Source organism: Diceros bicornis, chromosome 39 (assembly GCF_020826845.1).
Source record: "Diceros bicornis minor isolate mBicDic1 chromosome 39, mDicBic1.mat.cur, whole genome shotgun sequence".
Lineage (NCBI taxonomy): Eukaryota > Metazoa > Chordata > Mammalia > Perissodactyla > Rhinocerotidae > Diceros > Diceros bicornis.
This window is the reverse complement of record NC_080778.1, coordinates 9,215,765-9,240,667: the sequence shown is the minus strand read 5'-3', so window position 1 is coordinate 9,240,667 and position 24,903 is coordinate 9,215,765. Positions and strand designations below refer to the sequence as shown.

Below are 24,903 nucleotides of genomic sequence, written 5' to 3'. Positions count from 1 at the left end.
ATATAGACACAGTTAGTTATAGAAATAGCATATATAAACACATATACACATATATATGCTATTTCTGTAAGGATAACTAAGAAATCATTAGCACCAATTGCTTCTGAGGAGGAAACTAAAGAAACAGACAGAATGCATATTTACTTTTCAGAGGATATCCTTCTGTGCCTGTTGAATTTTGTGCTATTGGGCATGACTCATTGAAAAAATAATTTTTTAACAGTGAGAACAAAATAGACATTTCAAACCTCAAACAAACAAATAGAAACAAACAAACAAAAAAACCCCAAATAGCTTAGCAGACACTGAAAGCCTGGTGAACCTATATAAAAAGTCCTAATTCTGACACCCACACCAGCAGTGAAGATGCAAGAAGAGAAGGAGAAGGAAGTATCTTACGGCTGGAGATGCAGTAAGACAACCGGCAGTTGATCTTCCTGAAGAGCTGCTTGTTAATCGGCCAGAGGATGAGAGTGAACAGCTGAATGGTGTTTATTATTAGCCCCGAGGCAATAAATACGTAACAGAAGACGAGGTGACACAGGAACTGAGACTTCAGCAACCCGACGAGGTCCATGATGTGGGGTTGCTCGTATTCCAAAAAATAAATACCCGCCGTGGAGTATTTCCGGAGGGAAAAAGGGTCCGGGACTCAGGAAAGCGTCTAAAACACAAACCAATGTTAAATGTTAGAAAAAATATTCTGTGCTTTTACAGTCAGGTAAAAAAAACTCTTCAAAGAAAAATATAGTCTTGAGATTAAATACGTTGTATATTAGTTGATTTCTTTTTATTTAGCAAACATTTATATAGTGCTTCCTTAATTCAGGCACAGTGCCAGCCCTTTAAAATAGTCCCTTTAGCTGTCTAACACCCTGTGAGGTGGGTACTATTATTATAGGGAAGAGAATTGAGAGCCTGAGAGGTGAAGCAGCTTGGCCAGGGTTCGCCAGATTCCAGCGCTAAGAAGTGGCTGAGCTGGCTCAAGTCCATGTGCTCAGCCACTTTTCCAGATGCTCCCTCTCTGGTGCTGACAGTCAAGTCCATATTTCTGGGCCTTCCCTCCTGCTGCCGTCTCTGCCTGAATCCCTCCCGCACCAACCCCCTCACCTCCCTCCACTTCTCATCCTCCAGATCTCAGCTCAAATGTCACTTCTTCTGGCAAGTCTTCCCTGAACTCCAGCCTGTCCTGGGCAAGATTAGGGGACATCCCTGGGTTGGGCTCTTCCCCGCAAAGCACATGTAATAGTATGCCATTTAGTACCTTCTGCTGTTACTTGTTCAATCGTTCGCCTTCCTCTACTGAACTGTCACTTCTCCAAGGCACGTGATTATCAATGATCTTGAAGATCATTGTTGTCTCTCTAACACTTGGAACAGTCATTGACACATAGTTGGAGCTTAATTTTTTAAAAAAATATTTGTGGAATGTATTAATGAAGGTAGACAAGGGAAGAATTTTGAGATACCAGTAAACACAAATAACCAACTATGAAAGCAAGAGAAACACCCCCACCACATCCCCGACAACCTGCCCCCACACACACACTTAAGTGGTATTTTTTTTTTTTTTTTGCAGGGAAGTATTTGTCCTGAGCTAACATCTTGTTGCCAATCATCCTCTTTTTTTTTTCCTTCCCAAATCCCCAGTGCAAGGTTGTATATCCTAGTTGTAAGTCCTTTAGTTCTTCTACGTGAGCCGCTGCCACAGCATGGCAACTGACACACAGCTGTTGCGGTTCTCCGACCAGGAGACGAACCCAAGCAGTGAGAGGCTGGCTCTTAAGAGTTCTAAAATCATAAGGAAACTCAAAACATGCATAGTAACCAGAATCATAGTCCTGTGATCAGTCTCCAACCCCCACATGGAATAATGAAATGACTTTACGGTTTGGCAGATAAAGCCTTTAAGGAAAAGTGTGAAGGCAGGAGGTTCAAATACTCTGACAGAAAAAAAAAAAAAACAACAAGCTAAGAGGATGATGCACAGCAGACTAGTTTCTCCTGGAAGCAGAATATCATTGCAAATGACTCCAGGAAGAACTCAAACTTTAGGATGAACTTTCTTTTTTTTTGTGAGGAAGATCGGCCCTGAGCTAACACCTGCCAATCCTCCTCATTTTGCTGAGGAAGTCCGGCCCTCAGCTAACATTCATGCCCATCTTCCTCCATTTTATATGGGATGCTGCCACAGCATGGCTTGCCAAGCGGTGCGTCGATGCGTGCCCGGGATCCGAACCGCCAAGCCCCGGGCCGCCGCAGCGGAGTGCGCACACTTAACTGCTTGCACCACTGGGCCGGCCCCTAGGATGAACTTTCTTACAGTAATAGTTGAGAGATCCTAGACTTCATTACAATCTTTATTAATAATACTCAAAAAAGGGGCCAGCCCGGTGGCGCAGGCGGTTAGGTGCGCACGTTCCGCTGTGGCGGCCCGGGGTTCGCCGGTTCGGATCCCGGGTGCGCACTGACGCACCGCTTGTTAGGCCATGCTGTGGCGGCTTCCCATATAAAGTAGAGGAAGATGGGCATGGATGTTAGCCCAGGGCCAGTCTTCCTCAGCAAAAAAGAGGAGGATTGGCATTGGATGTTAGCTCAGGGCTGGTCCTCCTCACAAAAAAAAAAACCTCAAAAAAAAAATCTGTGTGATAGTTTCACATATATCATTTTAAGCCTCATATGAATGCTATGGGATGAGTATCATTATTATCCCATTTTTCAGAATGAGAAGCTGAGACGACCCACAGGTTGGGTGATTTGTCTAAAGTTGCCACAATCGATACCTGATCTTAGGATGCAGTCTTAACTCTGAGTTCTCTCTCCTGCACCTGTCTGGGCCGTTTTGCTCCTAGGATGTGAGGTAGGGGGGGTTCTCTCCAGCTTAGAACTCTCCCCTGCAGAGCAGCCCAGAAATGACCCCCAAGGGCAAAAAACAGCACAGCCTTCAGGGAAGTTCATAATCACAAATGATGCTCAGAGTGGGAAAATGGGACTCACTTCTGGGCCACCGAAGCTGGTCTTGAGGATAGTCTTAGGTATACGGAGAGTCACAAGGTGTGTTCTTCTAAAATGTTTACACTTGCCTAGACTATCTGGAAGGCACGCTGTACTCCTGCATGATTTTTATACATTCCTGATAGGAGGGAAATGGAAAGTAAACTTTGGCCTGATTTCTGTGATGTCAGCTCGATTCAGGGGAGGCATCCCACTCTCCCCAGAAGCCCTGCTCACTGGTGCACAGCCAGGACTCCGCAGGGGCTGAGGCAGCACATCTCTGACCTTCCCCAGACAGCATTTTCCACAGACATCTCCAGATTGTCAAACTCCTTACAACACGCCCAGTCTCAACACACCCAGTCTCTCTGTAAGGAATAGGCATTAAGCTGGCAGCTCACCCTCAACGCACTTGACTTTCAGGAGCCAAATAAAGAGGAGTGATGTACGTTGGTTTACAGTTTGGCAGCAGTTATAATATGATGTTGAATATTCATGTACTTTATTCATTGTCCCTGGATTAACCACTAAAAGCTTCCAGACAATCCGGCCAGAAGAAGTTTGATTCTTCCCTAGGTTTCTGGGATCTAGCATTTGCAAAGTATTTACAAATCCTTTGCTATGCTGACTTCCCACTAAGAAATGGAAGTCAACTGACATTGGGAACACAGATGATTAAATGCTGTCTTCCTCAGTCTCCAGTCAGTAGTAGGGCATTATGAAGAAAACATAAGATTTTTTTTTTCCCCTTGTAAAAGACCAAGGACCATCATGCCCTCTAGTAAAATCCTTGCTAGTACTGCGTGAACCAGGGGTCCAACACAATCTTGGTGATGTTTAAGGAGGAGTCATAGACAAGGGGGATCACAGACAGGCAGGCCTTGGCTGGCTTGGTTCTGCACAGGCTCCTCAAATCCTCTTCCTAGACAGGTGTGGTGGTCGAGTGTGAGCTTGGGATTCAATTGTTTGGGTCTGAAGCTCTGCTATATCTCTATTGGGCATGTATCCTCAGGTAAATTAACTTTTCTGAATCTCAGTTTCTCTATCTATAGAAAGGGACAGTAGGTTGCAATCAAAATTCCAAAGAGACTATTGTTCTTGTTTTTTTTAACTTAAGCTGATTCTCAAATTTATATGCAAGAGCGAAACATAAGAATAGCCAAGGAATTGCCTGAAGAACAAGGTGAGAAGTCCTGTGAGTTGGTTAAATAATTTAAGTGACTTGAGTCTTAGGGCTGATTATTAAAAGACAGACAGGGCTCAATTATTTAGGAGAGTGTCTAGGGGGTGAATATGTGTCGTATGTCTTAAGCTTATTCTAGAGAGAAGTTTGGGGGGGACCACCCTACCCATTTTGAATGAAGGGGAGCTTTCTCTCTGATGTGGTAATTAGCCAATTTAGTGCCATATTGAGGAAAGATGGTATAAAGATCTGACCAGTGATGAAAATATAGAGAGATAATATTTTAAAATATTTTGCCTATTTCCCTTCCAGCTTTGTGAGTATCTCAAATGTTAAGGGAAGACCCTTCTAGCAAATCCACTTTAGTAGTTTATAGGAGGCAAGGAAATGACCAAGAATTTTGTACTATTTCTCAGAATATCAGAGCAGTAACTTACGGTGTTTATAAATCAACAAATAACCATGAAGCTGTTTCCATGTCATACTTCTGTGAATAAAGATATTTCTTATCATCAAGGACAACAATGAAGAACCTATGTGCCCAAAAAACCAAAACTGACATTGCCTTTTGTTTGTTTTGGGTACTTGCAAAATGAGCAGCAGTGGCCTGCACACCAGTGAGCTCTGAAGTGGCATTTAACCTTCATGACTCCTTTTCCCAACAGTCATCCACACGACCTTGAGAACTGACCCTAGGGACGGGAGGTGCAGAATTCAGTTCAAACCCTACTGGGCACTCCCTTCCAACGTGTTCATACAGTGCAATCCAGCTACAGCACACAGCACAGGTCATCTCCGAGGAGTGGACACTGGTGAGAGGTCATAGGATTGGGGCTTGACGGGCAAGGTGGCTATGGGGTGAAAGCAGAGGGAGGATCCTTGCCAGATACTGAACCCCAGACAGATAACAACCCAGCGAACTAAGGCGACACCTAGAATGGATTGCCAAAACAGGAGGACAGTTTAAAGAGAATTCAAACCGAATAGGAAAAATGCCAGAAAACCCAATTTGGATATATTATGTGAAGTTTTCAAAAGGTAGAGTCTGACCCATGAGCTTAATACATATCACCTGAAAATTATTGAATCAGCATTTTAAACATAGACAAAAAGCAACTGTCACTAGGAATCGTAATAGGTTCAATAAGAATAATTTATTCCAAATTACCTTTACATCCCTGGCTACTGCATTTTGAATTGAACTAATCATTTGACAAAGTCTCTGGCAGTCCTTGAGGGCACATTGTTGGCCATATGAGTCTACGTTAAATTGGTTCATAATTGTTTGAAAAAATAGGTAATCATCATTAATGTTGGAAGAGGCTTCTTATTTGATGGAAAGAGTCTTCCTGTTCACCATCTGGATGTAAAAAATACGTTGTTCATACTTGAGACCTCTGGATTACACACACAGGGGACGTTGAATGACCATGAACCAATTGTGTAACAAAGGCATTAAGCCAGCCAGTACAGCCCTTTGAAGAACATATTGAGTGAAAAGTGTTCACAAAGAAGCATGATTCAGATTTTTAAAATAATAGTGTTATTTATATCATTCACATCTATATCTATTTCTATATTCATAGCTATCTATTAATAGAAGCTAAGTTTCGGTGGAAGAGTTATGGTGGTTTCTTTTTTGTTCTCTGTGTTTCATTATTCTTTTCTCTGATGAGAATGAGATCTTCTCCTTCCTGGGCACAGAACTGGATGAGCCATCCGCAGCCTCCCTTGTGGTTAGGTGTGGTCAGATGATGGAGCGCGTGTGATGATGAAGAGGAGATACGATGATGAAGAGGAGATACCGGCAGGTCTCTGGTGGAGAAAAAGGAGGCTGCTTGCAAACTTGATGAGAAAGGACTAAAGGGTTGGCACTCCCTGTCGGGTGAGCAGAAAGGTGTAATCCAGCCTGTCAGCAACAGCCAAGAGAGATTTTGAAATGTGAAGGTGAAATTGAGGATGAAGGAGTTAAAGGTTCCCTGGATTAGGATGAAACTGTGCCTGTACCCACAAGGCTAACATGGGAAACAAAGTAACCAAAGTTTCTGAGCTTGCCTTGGGGAAGAGCAGGAGGACGGCTGATAGGAGAGTAGCTTGCTGACAGCCCTCCGCCTGACTAAGCATCACACAGGAGCACTGAGAAGCAAAAACGACCAATTGTAAGCTTCACACGTCATGGACTGAAGATCCACCACATGCAACGCATAGAACCCCCCCCACCCCGAATTTGCACATGCAGCCCATGAAGAGACATGAAACACAGTTGCCCCTGCACAGAGGACTCTTAGTACTTCAGCCACCAAGGCTGTTTCCCCCTCCCCGTCTTATTCTCACAATATGCTTTGGAAAAATGCTCAGAACTGCAGATAGGCAAGCTAATCTGTAACCTGTAGACAGAATAACTTGTTAGCAGAAAATTTATGTCCTCTGCCCGAACTATTCCTTCTGTCCCAGATAAGGAAGTAAGTGAGGGTTCCTTAGATTCCTCAGGGATGTTGCATTCAGCAGATCTGCTATGGAGAAGTGCCCAACGTTCTGCACTGGGTCATCATCCATCAGGTCATCCATACCTGACACTCCTGAGCGCCCCCTTCCAACGCTGTTTGCCTTATCTAAATCATTTCCAAATCAGTTTCCCTTCAAGATGGGTTTTTTTAGGACGACAGTCCACCATCTTCCAATTTGCTAGCTTATCACTTATCAAAGTTCTTTCTTTGCCACTGCCTGCTTGGCCTTTTATCTTGCAGTGAGCAGATCGAGCCCTTGCTCAGTATCAAAGGCGACTTGAGGCCACCTGGAATCCAAGCATCGTTGCTTGTGAGGGGCAATACAGCACAGCTGTTAGAGGATAAGGAATGGTTGAGGGAACATTTCGAGTCAAGCAGCTCTGGCTAGAAATCCAGGCTTGGCCACTTGACAGCTATGGAAGTTACTTCCACAGCCCTCAGCTTCCTCATCTGTGAAATCAAAACAATATCTCAACATGACGTTGCTGTGAGGATCAAATATAATAAAGCATTTGAAACACTTAACACAATGCCTGGAACACAGGGCGCAGTTAATAATGAGAGAATTTTCCTATCATTGCAAGAAAATAAGGAGGCAAAGGGGGAACAGCTAAGATACATTACTTTGGCATTTCTGGGAAAGTCAATGAGATATAAATCGACTCAATTTTCCTTCTCACTACGTATCTAGATTCTGACATTTTCTTTAATTTACCTTCTAGCGTGTTAAAACATTTCCTCCTCCACTTGTTTTAATTCTAACCTATACTTTTCTGCTAGTGACTCAGAGATGGGAAATGATGCATTCACAAAAACTCACATATACTTTGCCTTCTTAAGTAGGTAATAATCTTTCCAAAGCTTGGAGATGAAGAAGTGGACTTTAGAATAAGGGAAAGTCCAAGCCAGCAGAAGGCTTCCAGTAGCACTGTATTTCTTATGGGGCATTGTACAGACGCAGAGAACCAACCGTACACACATTAGCGGAGTTTTGCTCCCCGGGACGCCTGAAGCGGGGGATGTATGGTAAAGCAGATGGTGCCATATGCTGGCCAGCCTCCGTCAATGGAAACATAAGCAAATAAAGGCAACCTCAGAATCTCCCCACGAGAGAATTCAAACTGCATCCTTCTCTAAATATACACATAGAGCTTCAACATAAAGCATTAAATTAGGCAATAAATAGGAGAACCTTAGTGAAAACTTACATATTCTGCTTTAGTCAATATTCTGAAACTATTAAATCAGCATGAACTTCAGTCACACCCCCAGGAAGAGAGACTAAACCTGAAATGGGATCAACACTTTCACTAGCTTATTTTAAAAGGTTTTGTTTGTTTTTTTACATTTACATGACAGCACTAAACCAGGTCAGGGTTTTAGAAGAAGCAAAAACTTTCTTCCAGAGAAATCAGTCTAAGTGGAATTGGGAAAATAATACCCATGACCAATTTAGTATCATCACTGAAATCCAAACAACTCCCTTATTTAAGCTCTTTTAATCACAAACACCAGCACAGTTCACAAAACAGAAAAGAGATAAAAGAAATGCAAATTGAAATAACACTATTTTTTACATTCCACACTAAAAATGGTAATACTCCACTCTAGAAGAGACGAGGGGAAAGTGGACCCGTATTCTCAGTGTGAGAAAAACCACTCGATCTTTTCAGAAAGCAATTTGACATACGTAGAAAGACCTTAAACATCTTCCTACCACTGGATGTAGTAAACCAACCCCTGACAATCTCTCTAAGGGCAAACTTAGCATTTAGAAAATTCTTTCTGCACAAAGATATTCAACAAGTATTATTTATAAGCACCCAAAATTAGAAACAGCTTACATTTCTGACATGAAGAAACAATGAAGTGAATTATGGGAAACTCCCACAATTAGATGGATAAAGTATCACTATAATAGGTTTTAATACAATGGATAAATTTTCATTATGATATTAAGAGATAAAGGACACAAAATTATATATAGAGAGAATAATCACAACTCTAAAATCAAGTATAGAAAAAATACTGGAAGAAAAGAAAACTTTACCAAAACACTAACATCAGTTGTCTTTGTGTACACACACACACACACACACACACACACACACACACACTTAGGCTAGTCAGCCAACCTTGGCTTGGCTTGGCTTGGCTTGTCCTGGCCACCGTTTCAGCATCTTTATCCTTAGGAAGAAATCGAGTAGGAGAGTGCCAAGATCCTTCACAAATCAAACTGTCTCTGATTCCAATATAGAAAATTGATGCCTTCACAAACCAGGCTTTTCTGTTGTTTCAATGGGGTCTTCCTCAATAATGATTAAGGGGATCCTCTCCATCTCTCTTCTCCAGCTCCCGTCTACAGAGAGGGATCTCAAATGGGCGAGGTTAACCAGATGGAGAACAGGAAAGGAAAACTCTGCGGGGATTGGCAAATAGCAGACAAAAATGGGGCTAAATGGTGTGAATTTTGTTGGTTGACCAATATTTTTGGTCTGTAGGGCAGAGAATGCCCAGGGACAATGGCGCCTCTAGAGGAAAGGGACGTGGATGCAGTCCCAGGTGAAATGAGTGAGGTGGTGTTCTGGTTGTGGAATACTCAGATCTTAGATTTGACATTAGGTTGAATGTATTTAGCAAAAATCTCCAAGAGGGCAGCAACTACCTTGTGGGTGCCTGAGGCAGCCACTTCGCACTCCGTCCTGACAAACGAGATAAACTTAGTTTTTGGGTTCCTGGGAGCCAGATTGGCCCAAGACCCAAAACAAAACAGAAGAGAAAGTGTTCTAGACTGAATTTAACTCTCTCTGGGACCATCTCTAACTAAAATATTCCTCAATTAAAAAATCATCATCGTCTAACAGTTTGGCAGAAGACTATATAAAATTAGCTTATTTAAAAATTTTATGGAACAGTCCTTTGTCCAATATCCTTGTACAGTACATGATGTCCATTAAAACAAACCAAACCCTGAAGAAGTCATAAATCATACTCAACTTTTTCATTATGTCTTCTAACAAGTAACCCTTAGTCTCTCTCCAAAGTCTAATTTGAGGATGACAAAAACTTAAGTCTATGGAAAACCAAGGCTTCTAAATTTATATTTATATAGATAAGTATATAATTAATAGTTGGTTTTGAGTAGCTTATAAGAGAAAAACAAATTCTAAAGAGCTTTTATACCTAATCTAAGGAAACCAAGACTCAGAGGTAAACACAGATGGACAACCTAGGTAACTTTTTCTGTCATGAGAAAAAACAAAGATGGAAGGAAATTAAATTAGAAATTCTCTAAGGCCTTTTATAGCTTTAACATCTATAAGATTAAAATATCGGGAGTTAAAACTCAGGTTTTCTGAATAGTAACCAGCACAGCAGAGTCAGTATACTGAATGCTTTACATCCATTATCTCATTAACCATCACAAAACCCACTATGGAAGGTATTGTTGTCCCCATTTGACAGATGAGAAAACTGAGGTCCAGTTAGACTAGGTAACATGAAAAGATCAAATAGTAAATGTCTGAAACCCAACCTCGTGCTCAAGACCACTACTATGCTGCTTTTAAGATAGGAAGCCTGACATAGCAAGAATTCACATGAATGTGGGCCTTCATAGCACCATTCCATATTTCTTCATGGTCCCATTTCTGACTATTGGGGTGATCACAAGTTTTTGGGCTGCTGCCCCACCAGTAGAGGCCCCAGTCATGCCCTCCTTCCAGGTAGAATGTCTGCCATCTCCAAACCCCAGTCCAGCTCTCCCACGATCAATGGGTGTGGAGGGCTATGACCTCATAGCATTGGTGCAGTCTGAGGGGGCCAGCTAGCTAGCTGCATTTCCAACAACCGAGAGTATGTAAAGTATTTTACGAGATACTCAGTGGAAAACATATTTTTAAATTATGTTCAATCTCTAGGAGTTTCCCAAAAATTTTATTAAGTCCTGATAAAAATCCAGTATCATGAGACCAAAAGCTGAAATGAATTGTGGAAAATTAATCTTCCAAATGGGGAAACATCCACATTTCTGCTTTAAATATGCCAATGAATAATAAAACTTTTTTAAATATAGAAGGAAAGCAGGATGGACGTTGAGTTGAACTTGTGGTTGTGATCTCCATCACCATTATCATTGCCATGTGACGGTGGCCATCAGTCCAGTAATATACCTGTGAAGGTTGGAAATACAGGGAAGCTGAGGGATATGAAGGGGCAGCTATCCCCCCAGGTCTATCCAAGTGGAGAAATGGCCTGAGACCATCTCTGAGCCTACAGAAGCAGGCGAGAGGTGGCTGCATCACCAGCTGGCACCAAAAGCAGAAAGAGAGAGCTTTATTCGGTATATAAACCACCTCCCACTCTAGTCCTACCGTCACCAAGGCAACGTGGTCAGGACTGCGGTCTTACCACAGTGCCCACTTCCCTCCTGCCCACATGGGCCGTGACAAAGCTGAGTGGCAAAAGCATGCAAGGAGAACCTCTGCAGGCAGACTGGGGTGTTTAAATGCCCACATACTAACTGTGTGACCTTGGGCCAGTAACTCGTCATCTCTGAGTCAGTATCTGTTTAATGGAGGTAATAACCCTGCCTCCCAGGAATGCTGTGCCGATTAAATGCATGAATGCACAGAAAGAAGGTGCTCAGGTCTGCACGAAGGAGCTCCTCAGGCCACCTGTGGCATGTCTCCTCCCCTTCAGCTGCTGCCCCCGCCATCTACCACCTTTTCTTACCAACCTTTCTGCTTGTGGCTCTCTTGATCACTTTCTTTTTTTGCGTGTTTTAATAAGATTTTCTCTGTTGGACACTTTTTTTCTGACCTCCACACAATCCAGGATGACCCTGAGCTGAAGTGACCTGTAAGACCCCAAAGTCCACTCACAAGTTTTAATTAAATGATCACGTTCCCGTTCCCATTCCCATCCTAAAGGAAGGTAGTTCAAGGTCATTGGTTCTGAGGCTCTCTTCCTAAAGATGGGCAAGACCTGTTAGTTCCCTAATAAATTGTATTGCAGAAATGAGTTGAACATATGATACGGGCCTTGTTCTTACCTTGGGGAAGAGAAATAAAATGGAATTGACAAGACCCAGACCATCATCACTTTGGCGCCCTGTGGATATACTAGTATTTCCCTGACCTCAGAGAGCTGTACAATAAGGAGCTGAGGACACAACTCTGGCAAGACGGAATGCGTAAAGAATGAGCAGATGAAAGGGGTGTCTGCATCCACGAGGAGGCAGATTGGAGGGGGCAGACTTCTCAGCAGAGTGAGGCTGGGGCGGGCTTACTAGTACGGACAGACCAGTGCTTAGGTCACCAGCAAATCATGGCACCTACAGTGTTTTTCATAAAATCTGATCTCTACTATTTCAAAATAAACCAAAAACAAATAATAATAAGCCTTTAAAATGAAGATTTAAGGCAAAATTCAAAACTTTGTTGGGAATGTCCTTAAACATATTTTATAATTTAATATTTTCATCTTCACTACCCATTGGGGCTTCGAAGAGGTACAGCCCTAATCTTTTCAACATTCAGGAGTTCTAACCTTTAAGCAGGCTCCAGTATGGCCAAACAACCCCACATGCTCTGCGAATGGCAGGGTCAGGAAACCAAGGGAATACTCGTACTGACCCACCAGACAGAGATAGCCAAGCACAATCTCTAGCATCATTTCTCTGGTAAAGTTGATAAGATTGCGTAGATCTCTTCATTCTGGCCTAGCCCAACCAGTGTCTGGGTCAACAGCTCCATTAGGAGTGAGCCACGAGAGTCTGTGGCCACATGAGTGGGGCTCGTAACCAAGAGAGGTCACCAGCCTCAGACTGATGGCCAAACCACCAGCCCTGGGGAGGCTCCGAGCATCAGAGATAGGCTACCTCATAAAGCCAAGAAGATGTTAAGTGATAGCAACCAAAGCTTGATGCCAAGTAACAAAACGACATGGGCATGGGAAGTGGTTCTATACAACAGCTAACCTGGTGCAGATACAGGCTAGGGGGCGTTAAATTGATCGGGAACATATTTTGCAGTGGCATAGGTCAACCGGGCTAGGGCCCTCCTTGGGAACCTAGAAATCGTGACTCTAGTAGTGGTTGAAAAAGTAAATGCAGAAGGGAATGCACCCATATTGAGTTAGGAGTCTGGTTTTGCCTCTTGAACATCTGGGTGTCTGTATCAGCTTGGTCAGTTGGCCTCTAGAAATCTCAGCTTTCTCATCTGTCAATAGGAGAATATGACAGATACACTGACGCCAAAAGGGTGATGAGAGAGTTCAGGGAGGTAGTGGATGTGCAAGGCTCTATTGGGCAGATGCTTAGGCATCTGTGACCACTCCCAATTTTAGGTTCAGAAAATGGGAAATGGGACCACTTATCCACATGCCCTTAACCAAAGTGCTCCCGATTCATGGAAACTAACAAGACATTAATACCCTGGAGTACTTACCAGGGAGTAGAGTTTGGAGGAAGTACTCTGCTGGCTCTGTCATGATCAACGGAGGTCACTGTCAGTGGGGTGGTTCAGTGACGGTCTGCTCAGAGGAGCTAATTTTGGGGGATATAAGCAAGTGGCCTTTCTTTTTCTTCTGTGTCTCAGACACCAGTAACTGTGCTGTTTTCTCTCTGGTGGGTCCCTCTCCATCCTCCTCAGTATTCCTTATGCACCCTTGACCCTTGAGTTCTTAGAGACCCCATTGTTGCCAATCCTTATTTCCTGGTAAAAGTGTGGGAAGGTGGGAGATCAATAAAGCCAGATTTTAAATCTTTTATTTCTTTGATTTTCATAAAGGGATGCCAATGAACTCAGGCAATTTTTCTGACTTGATTCATGCATAATGGACCTGAAGGGAGACTTGTTAGAAAACAAATGCACTTAAATGCTTTCCTGACATGAATCATTTATTGAAGACAGAAATGCTGGCTGTGAGTGCCTGAAATAAGTTGACTTACACTATCCTTGTTTCTAGGTAGGTCTGAAATATGACCACAGAATATTGAACTACTTGAATATGAACGATGCCTTTGGCGTCATTACGGACTGACTATTCCTCGAAAAGTTTCATTAATAATAGCAGTGACAAAACATGAAGCAGGGCCTTCTCTCTCTCTCTTTCTTTTTCCACTTTGGTCACAAAGCTCAGACACAGAGGATGCTTGATGAAAGCAGTGATGTTCTTTCCAAGTTCTGTTAAGTAGAATCCAAAACAGATATTCTTGGATTCATGCAAACATTCTTTAATCTATTAATAACTTTACTCATTCATTAGGTTGTCTGTCCATGAAGTTACCCATTCATCCACTAAGTTAAAAATTCATTGATTCGTGTTTATTGTTATAGCTTTATTTATACCACTGCATTAGACTTCTGAAAGCACAAGGGATTCTCATAAACTCCCTCTTTGTTATATGTGGGTCAGTACCATGCCCAGTACACTAAAGCGTTTATTGAGTAATATTTCCAGGCCCAGAATGAAGCCCCACCCCTTCAGCTTCTTACAGAATAAACAGATGCTCAATAAATGTTGATTCAATTTGAATCTCTAGATGACCTAATATAATTTGATCTCCATACCAAAAACTCTGAAATGTCAAAAACAATGTGTCAGAGTGATAGCGTGAACTGATCAAGTCCTAGGTTTCTTTCCCATTCCTGTAAGCACAGGGCAGATGACTCAACAATTTATTGGGTCTGTGGGCACAGACCCAATAATTTATTCTCCCTGAAAAAGCCATGCAGATAAACCCACACAATTGCTCTCTAAGCCATCACATCGTGTAACCAAGCAGAGAATCCTCTTCTACCAACACTGAAACTGCATGCGGTAATATATCAAACTGACATGAAAACAACTAAAATGAAAGCAAATTACCTACATAAACCCCAGTAGTGGAGCTCAGATGTTGGTTGGGGAGCAGAGGTGACTTTCTTTTTAAATAAAGAATCTTCTATTAAAATACAAATCTGGTAAAAGTAAAGGAAATTACACTCACTATCTAAGTAACTTAGCGAAAGTCATGGATATTTTTAAGGTAATTTCCCCCCATTATAATAGCAATTCACATTCATTATAAAAAAATGTGTAAAGTTCTAAAATGCATTTTGGTTTATTTTCTTCCAGTCTTTGGTGAATGCAGAGGCTTGCTTTTAAAAATAGTTGAGATCTTGGGTTAAATCAATTTTCTATGCTCTTTTCTTAACCTTTAATGAGATCATTTTCAATGCCCGCATCACAACATAAATATTCTAGTAGTGACACTGGACAGATCATAATTATTATCTTATTGCCTCAATGGTGTATATTTCAGCTTACTTTTGCCTTTTCAATAATAAATAATGGGATGATTAATGACTTGGGGCATAAAGCTTTTTTTTTTTTCTGAATATTGTGTTATTTCTTTAGAATAAATTCCCAGAGGCAGGATTTCTGGGTTGAAGGAACAAACATTTTAAGGCATCTGGTGAATATTACCAAATTGCTTTCCAAAAGGTTTGTGACTATTTATGTTCTTACCAGCAATATACAAAAATACCCATTTCATCATGTTGTCAACAATAAGAATTCTCATTTAAAAACAACAAAAACCAGACTAAAAAAGTTGAGTCTCATTGTTTTAATTTGCATTTTTTGGGTGACAAGTGAAGGTGGATATTTTTTAACATTTATTAAACCATTGCTTTTTCTTACATAACTTATCTTTTATCTATTGCCCATTTATCTCTTGCATGTTGATTTGCATGAGCTCTTCATATATGAAATAGAATAACATCTTTCCTATTCCATTTAGAGTGACCAATTTTTTCAGTTTACTTGCTTTTATTTTTAGCTTATTGGAGCTTTAAATTATTATAAAATAATAATTGTGATTTCTTTCATAAGGTTTAAGCTTAGAAACTCATCTTTCTACCCTTACTTCTTGCCCTGCAGAAAACTAGTCAACATTCCCTTATTTCATCTAGTTTTTCTATCTTTATTTTTAACTATTGGATCTATCTGACATTTATTTTTGACTATGATGTTCTGTGAGGATCTAAATGGATTTATTTCCAAATATTTAACCAGCTGTATCAAAGGCATTTATTGAAAGCTCCTTCTCTACTTCATTAATTCATACTACAATTTCATACATGGAATGCCAATAAGCAGAGAAGAAATGAATCATAGGGATCAATACTCTGGCTGCTCGTTTGTAGACGAAAAACCGGGATCTAGAGGGTCAGGTGACTAGCCCCATCACTCAGGTGGTTGGGGACAAAGATCTGAGCACTCTTTCTTCCCTCCGCCTTGTTCTCTTGGTCCTTGCATTTGGCACTGTTTCTCTCTTAGAGGCAGTAAAATATATTATAAAATATATAAAAATATATATATAAAATACCATGTATTACAGATCTGCCTTTCCCAATTACTGGTTAAAGATCTGCAGGACATCAGGAAGCTGTACCTAGAACTGTATTCATGCCAACGTAATCTCGGATGGGAAGGAGCGAAGAAACCAAGGTGGATGCAGAAGGCACTTCCTGGACTTTACTCTTCCCAAAGATCGGAAAAGTACTCTCAATACTTGTAAGGGTATTGCTAGCTCTGATATTGTACAAATCTACCTGTAGGACGGTTTCTGCAGGAAGAAAAAAAGCAGAGAGGGAGGTAGTTCAGATTTTTAAAGGAGATGCATTACCAACTAGAGATTAGGGAATGGAAGCCCTAGCATGGCAGGGAGTTTTAGTTGTCTTCTGGACTGGGGCATCTCAAGAACCCAGAATGGGAATGTGTGCGGGAATAGAGAGCAAGGCAAAGTTTCACAAGGCCTCTGGGTCACTTTCTGCTGAAGGACCCACAGACTAGGACACAGGGAAAAGTGAAGAGCATCCTGGGACACAGGGAAAAGTAAACGGAGTCATGTGCAGCCGCCAGTGACTGAGTTCTGGTGGTGGGGATGAGAGAATCCTCTTTCCAGCCCAGACGTTTGTTTGATTAATTGTTATTTTTGGTAATAGTAAATAAAAGTTCCACATGGTGACTTCCCAAACTTTGAGGAATTCCTTAACAAACTCAATGGATTCTTTGTGTCTTGATCAAACCAGACTTTTGTTTTGCCTCTGCTTTTAGGTTATGAGCTCCTTCAGTGTCAGAAACCAAATATACCATAAATGAATTAGCAATAATTATGAATAATTACAAATGGATAAATAGAAAATAATTGTAAAATATTAAGAGGAAGCCCTGGCAATTTTGCTTCTTCTAAAAATTCTTCTCTGAGTAAATAATTAAATTGGAACAGAAAGGCTTATGAGGGCCAGGGAGAACAATGAGGAAGTATATTTTGTGACAAAAAGATGTTTACAATATACAAAGTCAACAAAAACATGTATGGTATGAGCCAATTTCCTAAGCTAAGTTTATCTCTATGCTTAGGATGTAGTCTGGATGGTAAGTCATCAAATGCTTTTTTTAGTTTCTGAAATATTTTAAATATACAAAACGTACAAAATATTTTACCATGTTAATATCTAGTCATGTTTGTTTAATTTTCTTTCAGAAATAAAATACCATAGATATTGAAGCCACATCTTCAATATGAGGTTGAAATTGATGTGTTTCCTTCTATGTTTTTATTCTTTTACTGTATGTATATGTATTCACAAACAATAGAATATATGTGTTGTAAAGATGTGCATAAGTAATACTTGAATCCTTTTGTGATTTCCTTTCTATATTCAACACTATGCTTTTGAAATTTTATACATCTAGTTTAGTTGTTTTAATTGTGGGAGAGTATTCTTTTGTATGACTATACCAAAAATTAATCTATTACCATACTAATGGACATTTAGGTTATTTCCAATTTTTTTTCTCTATTATAGACAATGTATTTATGACTGCTGGAGTTGGAATTGCTGCACCATTCTGACATGTACCTCCAGCTTTACTAGATATTAACAAATTGCTTTTCAAAATGGTTGGACAATTAACACTCCAGGAGGATGTTTGGGGTTAGTGAGATAATGGAAAATAATCATTTTCTTATTAATGCTTCTCTGTATTTTCTAATTATTCTATCAAGAGTATTTACCACTTGGGTAATATATTTAACTTAAAAAAAAAGCTCAAACTTTGACACTGAATTTTTCAGATTACTTAAGTATGTTGATATATATTACTTGATATTGACAATGCTCTCTGATTTATTAGTGTACCCATTTTACAGATAAGGAAATGGAAATTCTATGACTTGCTTAGTTTGATTACTAACCTGTTTGGTTCCGTACCTTCTCTGAGCCTTTGTGTCCTCTTGTACCATCCCCATCACCCTACCTCACAAAATTATCGAGGGCACAAAATAAGACTATGGATTTGAAATACTAAAAAATATTAAAGTGATTTACATATATATGACTCATTGGTTATCTTTTTTCATGATTATGTTCTTTACATCTCTGTCACTCCTCTGTACACAGAAAGAAATAACTAAGTATCTCAGGGAATATGGGAAAAATACATTCTTATGAAACCTCGAGGTACCATTTCAACTGGTTCTTCCTATGGAAAGAAGTATAGTTTAGCAAATGGTTTACTAGTGGGAAACTTATTCCTTTAATACTTGATCTAAGCTTCTATTATTCTAATAGCAATTTAATTCTTAAATGTCAGTAAATACTGACTCAAACGAGAGAACAAAAAATGGATTCAATACTAAAAGCAAGTGTTTTTTGGTTACAGATAACACTCTTCACAGGACTTCCTAATTTCTCAGAAAGCAAATCCTGGCGTGGAGAGCTCTGGAAATACAATGCCTGGGCTCAAAAAAGCTAGTGCCCTAAAACTGTTAAGAAAAAGGCACAAAATGCTGACACACCCAGAAAACCGTTTTTACTCTTCTGAGGGCGGGACAGAGCAGCTAACCTGCACGGCACTTCTAATCCAAAAATACACTAGGTCAGAGGGGACACAGCCTTGGTTCCCTGGGATAAAGCCCAGTATAATCACCACTACATGAGTTGAACCAACAGCTCTTCTGACAGTACTTCTTCATTCCTTTCCTGTGGTATCTCATGCATAAAATTCTCCTGCCTTAATTCTATCATAACATGTTGGTATAGGTTTGAATAGCAAAGGGACTTGGATTTGAAAGTCCGAAGTATCTATGCAAACCAACATTGCTTCCTTAGCCTAAGAGGGAGATTTTGGAAAGTGAATGAAAAACTTCCGGCTTTAGTTCTTAGATGTTAAACCAAGTTACTGTATGACCCAGACATTCCACTCTTAGGTATCTACATCAAAGAAATGAAAACATAAGCCCACACAAAACCTTGTACAGAAATGTTCATAGCAGCAGTATTCATAACAGCTGAAAGATGGAAACAGCTCTAATGTCCTTCAACTGATGCATGGATAAACAAAATGTGGGATATCCAGACAATGGAATATTAGTCAGCCAGAAAAAATACCACAGTACTGAAACATGCTAGAACATGGATGAACATCAAAAACACAACATTAAGTGAAAGAAAGCAGCCACAGAAGACCACATATTGTATGACTCTATTTATATGAAATGTCCAGAATAAGCATCTCTATAGAGACAGAAAATACACTGGTGGTTGTCCAGGGCTGCAGGGTAGAGGGGATGGGGGGTGACTGCCCATGGGTATGTGGTTTCTTTTTGAGGTGATGAAATGTTCTAAAAGTAGATAGTGGTGATGGTTGCACAACTCTGAATATATTACAAGCCACTGAATTGTATACTGTAAATGGGTGAACTTTATGGTATGTGAATTACGTCTCATAAAGTTGTTTAAAAAACAAAATGAACTCCTGGCCCTACAGAAGACAAACCATAAGCATAGTCAGCTCTCAGTCCCCATGTGATGTAACCACACCGGTCCTAGCATTGTTTAAAGCGAGGAATGAATGAGTCCTTAGACTGGAAAGGAGAATGAGGGGAGTTTCAGCCTGCAAGAAAAAGGCAGTGTCCCCTCTCCCAGGGAATAGAGCAAGATGTCGGTGCCAAGGTTTGCTGGTGTGACATTAGTGCCCATCAGAACACCGTAGGGGTGTAGAGTGGATCCTTCTAAATTGGTATGATTTCTGTGAGACTGGGCCATAAGTAAAGGTAGGATGGGACCTTTCACCCAAGTGTAGCCTGTGGGCAAAAGCTTTAAGGATATTAACCATCCCTAAATTTTCCAGGCACTCTCAAAGAACAAAGAGAAATCAACCCCAGGCATGCATGTCAAAAGCAACTATTGCCACCATCTAGGGTGATTACGCTTTGTGCTTGAGATCCAGAGAAAATCTTCAGTGGATCACAGGTTATTTCCCCTTCATGCAAGACTGCTTTGAATACCTGAGATTGAATACTCTGCTTATTTTCATTACTCTCAGTGCTACCCACTACAGCATGTAATAGACCATATTTGCCACAGCAGACTTGCCATGATGAAATTCGCATGAAATTTCAGCGTTCAAATATGCAAAAGAAATGATGCTAGAGCTATAAAGTCAGCTGCCCTTTAATGGCCAACCAGAGCAGAAGCTGACAAAGTTTCCTTGTAGCAGCACTCCACGAGGCAGGGACGGTGTCTGGTGGCTTGCCCGTCCCCCAGGAGCCAGTACGGGGCTGCACACAGTAGACACTTATGGAAAGAGGTCGTGAATGAAATTTGGTGAATTGCCAAAAGCTTCCTTTAGTTAATGAAATCAGTGGGGAGATAAATACAGTCATGTGTCGCTTAACGATGGGGATACGTTCTGAGAAAGGCGTTGTTAGGCAATTTTGTCGTTGTGCGAACATCAGAGAGTGTACTTAACACAAACCTAAATGGTACAGCCTACTACACACCTAGGCTCTCTGGTATAGCCTATTGCTCCCAGGCTACAAACCTGTACATCACGTTGCTGCACTGAACACTGTAGGCAATTGTAACACAACGGTAAGTATTCGTACATCTAAACATATCTAAACACACAAACATATCTAAAAACAGAAAAGATTCAGCAAAAATATGGTCTAAAAGATAAAAATGGTATACCTGTATAGGACACTTACCATGAGTGGAGCTTGCTGGACTAGAAGCTGCTCTGGGTGAATCAGTGAGTGAGTGTGACGGCGATGACATTACTGTACACTACTGTAGACTTTATATACACTGCACACTTAAGCTACACGAAATTCATAAAACACATTTTTCTTTCTTTAATAATAAATTAACCCTAGCTTACTGTAACGTTTTTACTTTCTAAACTTTTTAATTTTTTTTACTTTTTGACTTTTTATAGTAGCGCAGCTTAAAACACAAACACATTGTACAGCTGTACAAAAATATTTTCTTTCTTTATATCCTTATTCTACAAGCTTTTTCCTATTTTTAAAATTGTATTTTTTTTCCTTTTTAAACTTTTTTGTTAAAAAAAGTTGACCTACACAGGGTTGGGATCATCAATATCACTGTCTTCCACCCCCACATCTTGTCCCACTGGAAGGTCTTCAGAGTCAATAACACTCATGGAGTTTATCATCTCCTATGATAACAATGCCTTCTTCTGGAACATCTCCTGAAGGACCTACCTGAGGCTCTTCTTGAGGAGGTGTCACTCTTTTCAGAAATATGTCCATGGTGGTTTGCTTGGTTTGTTTCTTTTTTTCATCATAGATTTGGCTGTAAGCAGATAATGCACCATGAACATTCCTCTTTATTAATGAAAACCTTTCACTGTTGGGGTTCATGTTTTCAAACTTTTTAAGGAGCTTGCTGAGGTCTGCAAAGCTTCTGTTAAACTCTTCACTGTGAATTTTCTTGGGGGTTCTTCTTCTTTTTCTTTTCCTGCAGTTTCCTTTTCTGTTGCCTCTTCTTCAGCTGTGCATTCCTGTTTCAGTTGCAACAACTCCTCATTAGTCAATTCCTCAGGAACCACCTCTAGCAGCTCCTCAATGTCATCCTCATCCACACCCAGGTTAAAGTTGCTTACCATCTCAATCACAGCCTTGTTGATTTTTGCAATCTTCTCATCCTTGGCAAATCCTTTAAAGTCATGGATGAACCTTTTGAGTGTCTTCTTCCAGATGCCATTCATACACTCTTGGTGACATCACCCCAAGCCCAAGCAAAGTTCTTGATGCAGTCATAGACGTTATAATCCTTCCAGAATTGCATCAGTGTCTTCCTCAGTTGTAGCAATAGCCAGGGCAAAGGTCATCCTCAAATAGTAGGCCTTAAAAGCTGCTTTAACTCCTTGATCCATCGCTGGATCAAAGAGGTGGCGTCTGGAGGGAGAAATACCACTTTGATATTGGGATGAAGATCACCAATAAAAGAAGGATGTCTGGGAGCATTATCAACAATAAGCAAAATCTTGAAAGGTATGTTATTTTGCGAACAGTACTTCTTCATTTCACTGGCACAGCAATTCAGGAGGGCGTCTTGGAAGATTTGCTGGGTCATCCATGACTTCTTACTGCTCCTGTAGTACACTGGCAGTGTGTGCTTACTGATATGCTTGAGGGCCCTGGGGTTCTCACTGTGCCAGATCACAAAGGGTTTCAATTTGTAGCCTAGAACATTGCCCCCAAGCAAGACTATTATCCTGTCCTTAAAATCCTTGAAACCTGACATTGACTTGGTCTCCTTATGGATGAAGGTCCTTTCAGGCATCCGTTTCCAAATAGGTGCATTTCATCCATACTGAATATTTGCTCTGGCAAGTAATTTTCCTCCACAATCAGCTTATCTAGAGTTTCCAAAAATTCTTCAGCTGCCTTCACATCAGCACTCGCAGACTCAGCACCTACCTTCACCTTGTTTAATGAATAATAATTCTTGAATCATTTAAACCACCCAAGGCTAGCAGTAAATTCAACATTGTAGTCGGGCCCAGCCTTTTCTTTCAACATCGCAAACAAACTTTTTGCTTTGGCTGTGATCGTCATGGTGCTGAAAAGGATACACTTATGTGTCTGGTCTTCAATCCAGGACATTAGAAGTTTCTCCATGTCTGACATAGGCCCTTCTCGAATTTTTGTTAGTCTCAGTGCCTTCAATGAAGCAGATCCTTTAACAGCTTCCGTCACTTTGTTCTTGTTCCTCAAGATTGTTGCTATGGTGGGATAGGACATGCCTGACTGGCGAGCAATAACCATCATTGATTTTCCACCTTCATAGTCCTTAACCACTTTTAATTGTATTACCGGGTCAATCGCTCGATGTGGCCTCTTACTGGCAACATTAGCAGTGGATTTTGTACACTTAGGGGCCATGAAGAACAAAACAACATGAGATGTCAAACACAAGAGAAAATGATGCAATCAAGAGACGTGGTATACAAGAGATGTATGAGGCTGCTGCCGGTGTAACACAGTACACTGTTTTACAGTAAACTTTGTTTTTTTCTATGAGTACAAAGAGTGAGCTAATTTGATGTGGAAAAATTCAGTAATTTAACTCTACTTCTCTTCCAGGAATATATGTTGGTCAGAGATAATAGAATCTTCTTCCAGACTCTTTCTACTATAACTTTCCACCACACCATTAAAGTAAAATCCAGGAGATGTTGGGAAAAACAAGACAAAACAAAATCAGGGAAAGGGGATTTCCTGCAACTAGTTTTACCCTCTTTATTCTTTTTGTCTTTAGTTATGAAGTAGACCTTTAGCTTCTTGGTATATTCTTATAACATGGAACCTTGAATACTGAGCATCTAAAGAGACTGTATGTATAGTGTAAAGGTATCAACCTTAACACTTGAGCAGGGACTTAAGAGCCAAAGAGCTGGTTTACCTTTATGGGCTACGAGACCCTGGGCAAATTACTTAACCTCAGTTTCCCCATCTGTAAAGTGGAGATAATAATAGTTCCTACTTCATGGGGTTGTGGTGAGGATTGGTTGTTTCTAGAACCCTGCCTGATACATGATCATCTTAAATGTAGCCATCATCATCATCATTGCCATCACCATCATCATTGCCATCATCATCATCATCATTATAATCACCGCCATCATCATCAGCATCACCACCATCATCATCATTGCCAACACCATCACCTTTGTCCTTGCTCTGGTTTTCTTTTTGTCCAGAGTCACTTTCTTGCTAGCCACCCTCCTTCTGGCGCATGGTTCCTGTCCTTCCAGCCCATTAGAATCACCTAGAAAACTTAAAAAGCAAAAACAAAAGCAAAAACGAGAGACCAGAGACTTGGTCAGCTGGTCCAAGGTGGGTGATTCTAAAGGAGAGGAAGGTTGAGAACATGGGTAAGACTCTGCCACTGAGACCTGAATAGAGTGAGTGAGAATGTGGCTCTTGCTCGCCAGCAGCCATGTCTTCCCTTCACAAGATCAGTGGCTGCATCTCATGACTCTACATCAAAGACCAAAGTATTTGTGCTAGGTCACCAAGCTCTGCCAAAGTCAGCTCCCTTCTAGCTCACTCTTACTTCTTTTGATGAACCTCCCACTCCTTACATTTTGGTCTCGGTCAGGAGTGAAATAGGAAATAAATGCTCCTGGAGACTCCATTTCATGTTTGGGAGGCCAGCTCAGAGCTCAGCTTCCCAGGAGGAGGGCTATGGCCAAGAGCACACAGCAGGCCACCTTGACTCCACCTATAGCAATCTCTCTCCTCACTTATGTCAGCCAGAGAACAACATTTTTTGAATGAAAGAATTTTCTAGAAAGTTAAAATTTATAACTTAAATTGCCAAAAGATAAAGTTGACAAAACTTTTTTTTTTGTTTTAGACAGCAATCTTTCTAGTGTCAGTCAGACTTTCCTGCCTTAGTAAATAGAGTATGTTGGATATAACATCAATGGCTCAGGACTATGGTTCTGCTGTACATCAGTAAGAGTCTCAACCAGTAGCATTTTTTTTAGACTATTCTTTCTTTTCCTACCTTGCTATCACTCATTGCTTTTCCACAATTTACCCAGGAAAACAGATAACCAAGCTTGTTAAGCCAGTAATTTCAACATGCTGTGTAAATAGGTGCAGGGTAAAATCAGATTAAACCTAATAAAGTACATAGGCTTTTGACAATAATTTTTCTCACTTTATACTTCAGATTTGGGGTTGTGTTCCACATGTTTGGGTCTGTCCCAACTAGGCATTTTACTATCTCTTAAATGGGATGTGTTTTAGCAAACTTGTTGGTTTAATCTAAATTAGATAATAAACTCCTTGTGGTCAGAGGGTACCTTTTCTCCACTTTCAACAGGCCCCATACATGCCAA

At 40.6% G+C, this 24,903-nt stretch overlaps 1 protein-coding gene across 6 annotated transcripts in view; it reads right to left on the bottom strand.

Annotated features, from left to right (window-relative positions):
• AGPAT4 (1-acylglycerol-3-phosphate O-acyltransferase 4) overlaps nucleotides 1-24,903 on the bottom strand; it is a 125,377-nt gene that overhangs the window by 89,299 nt on the left and 11,175 nt on the right. For 4 of the 6 annotated variants that reach the window (XM_058534027.1, XM_058534031.1, XM_058534033.1 and 1 more), the window contains one exon: nucleotides 400-664. In XM_058534027.1, the coding sequence (XP_058390010.1) occupies nucleotides 400-577 (178 nt within the window). In that variant the 5' untranslated portion in view covers nucleotides 578-664. Of the gene's footprint in view, nucleotides 1-399; nucleotides 665-5,345; nucleotides 5,993-24,903 lie in introns of all 6 variants that reach the window. The other 2 variants (XM_058534029.1, XM_058534030.1) reach the window with 1 other exon arrangement.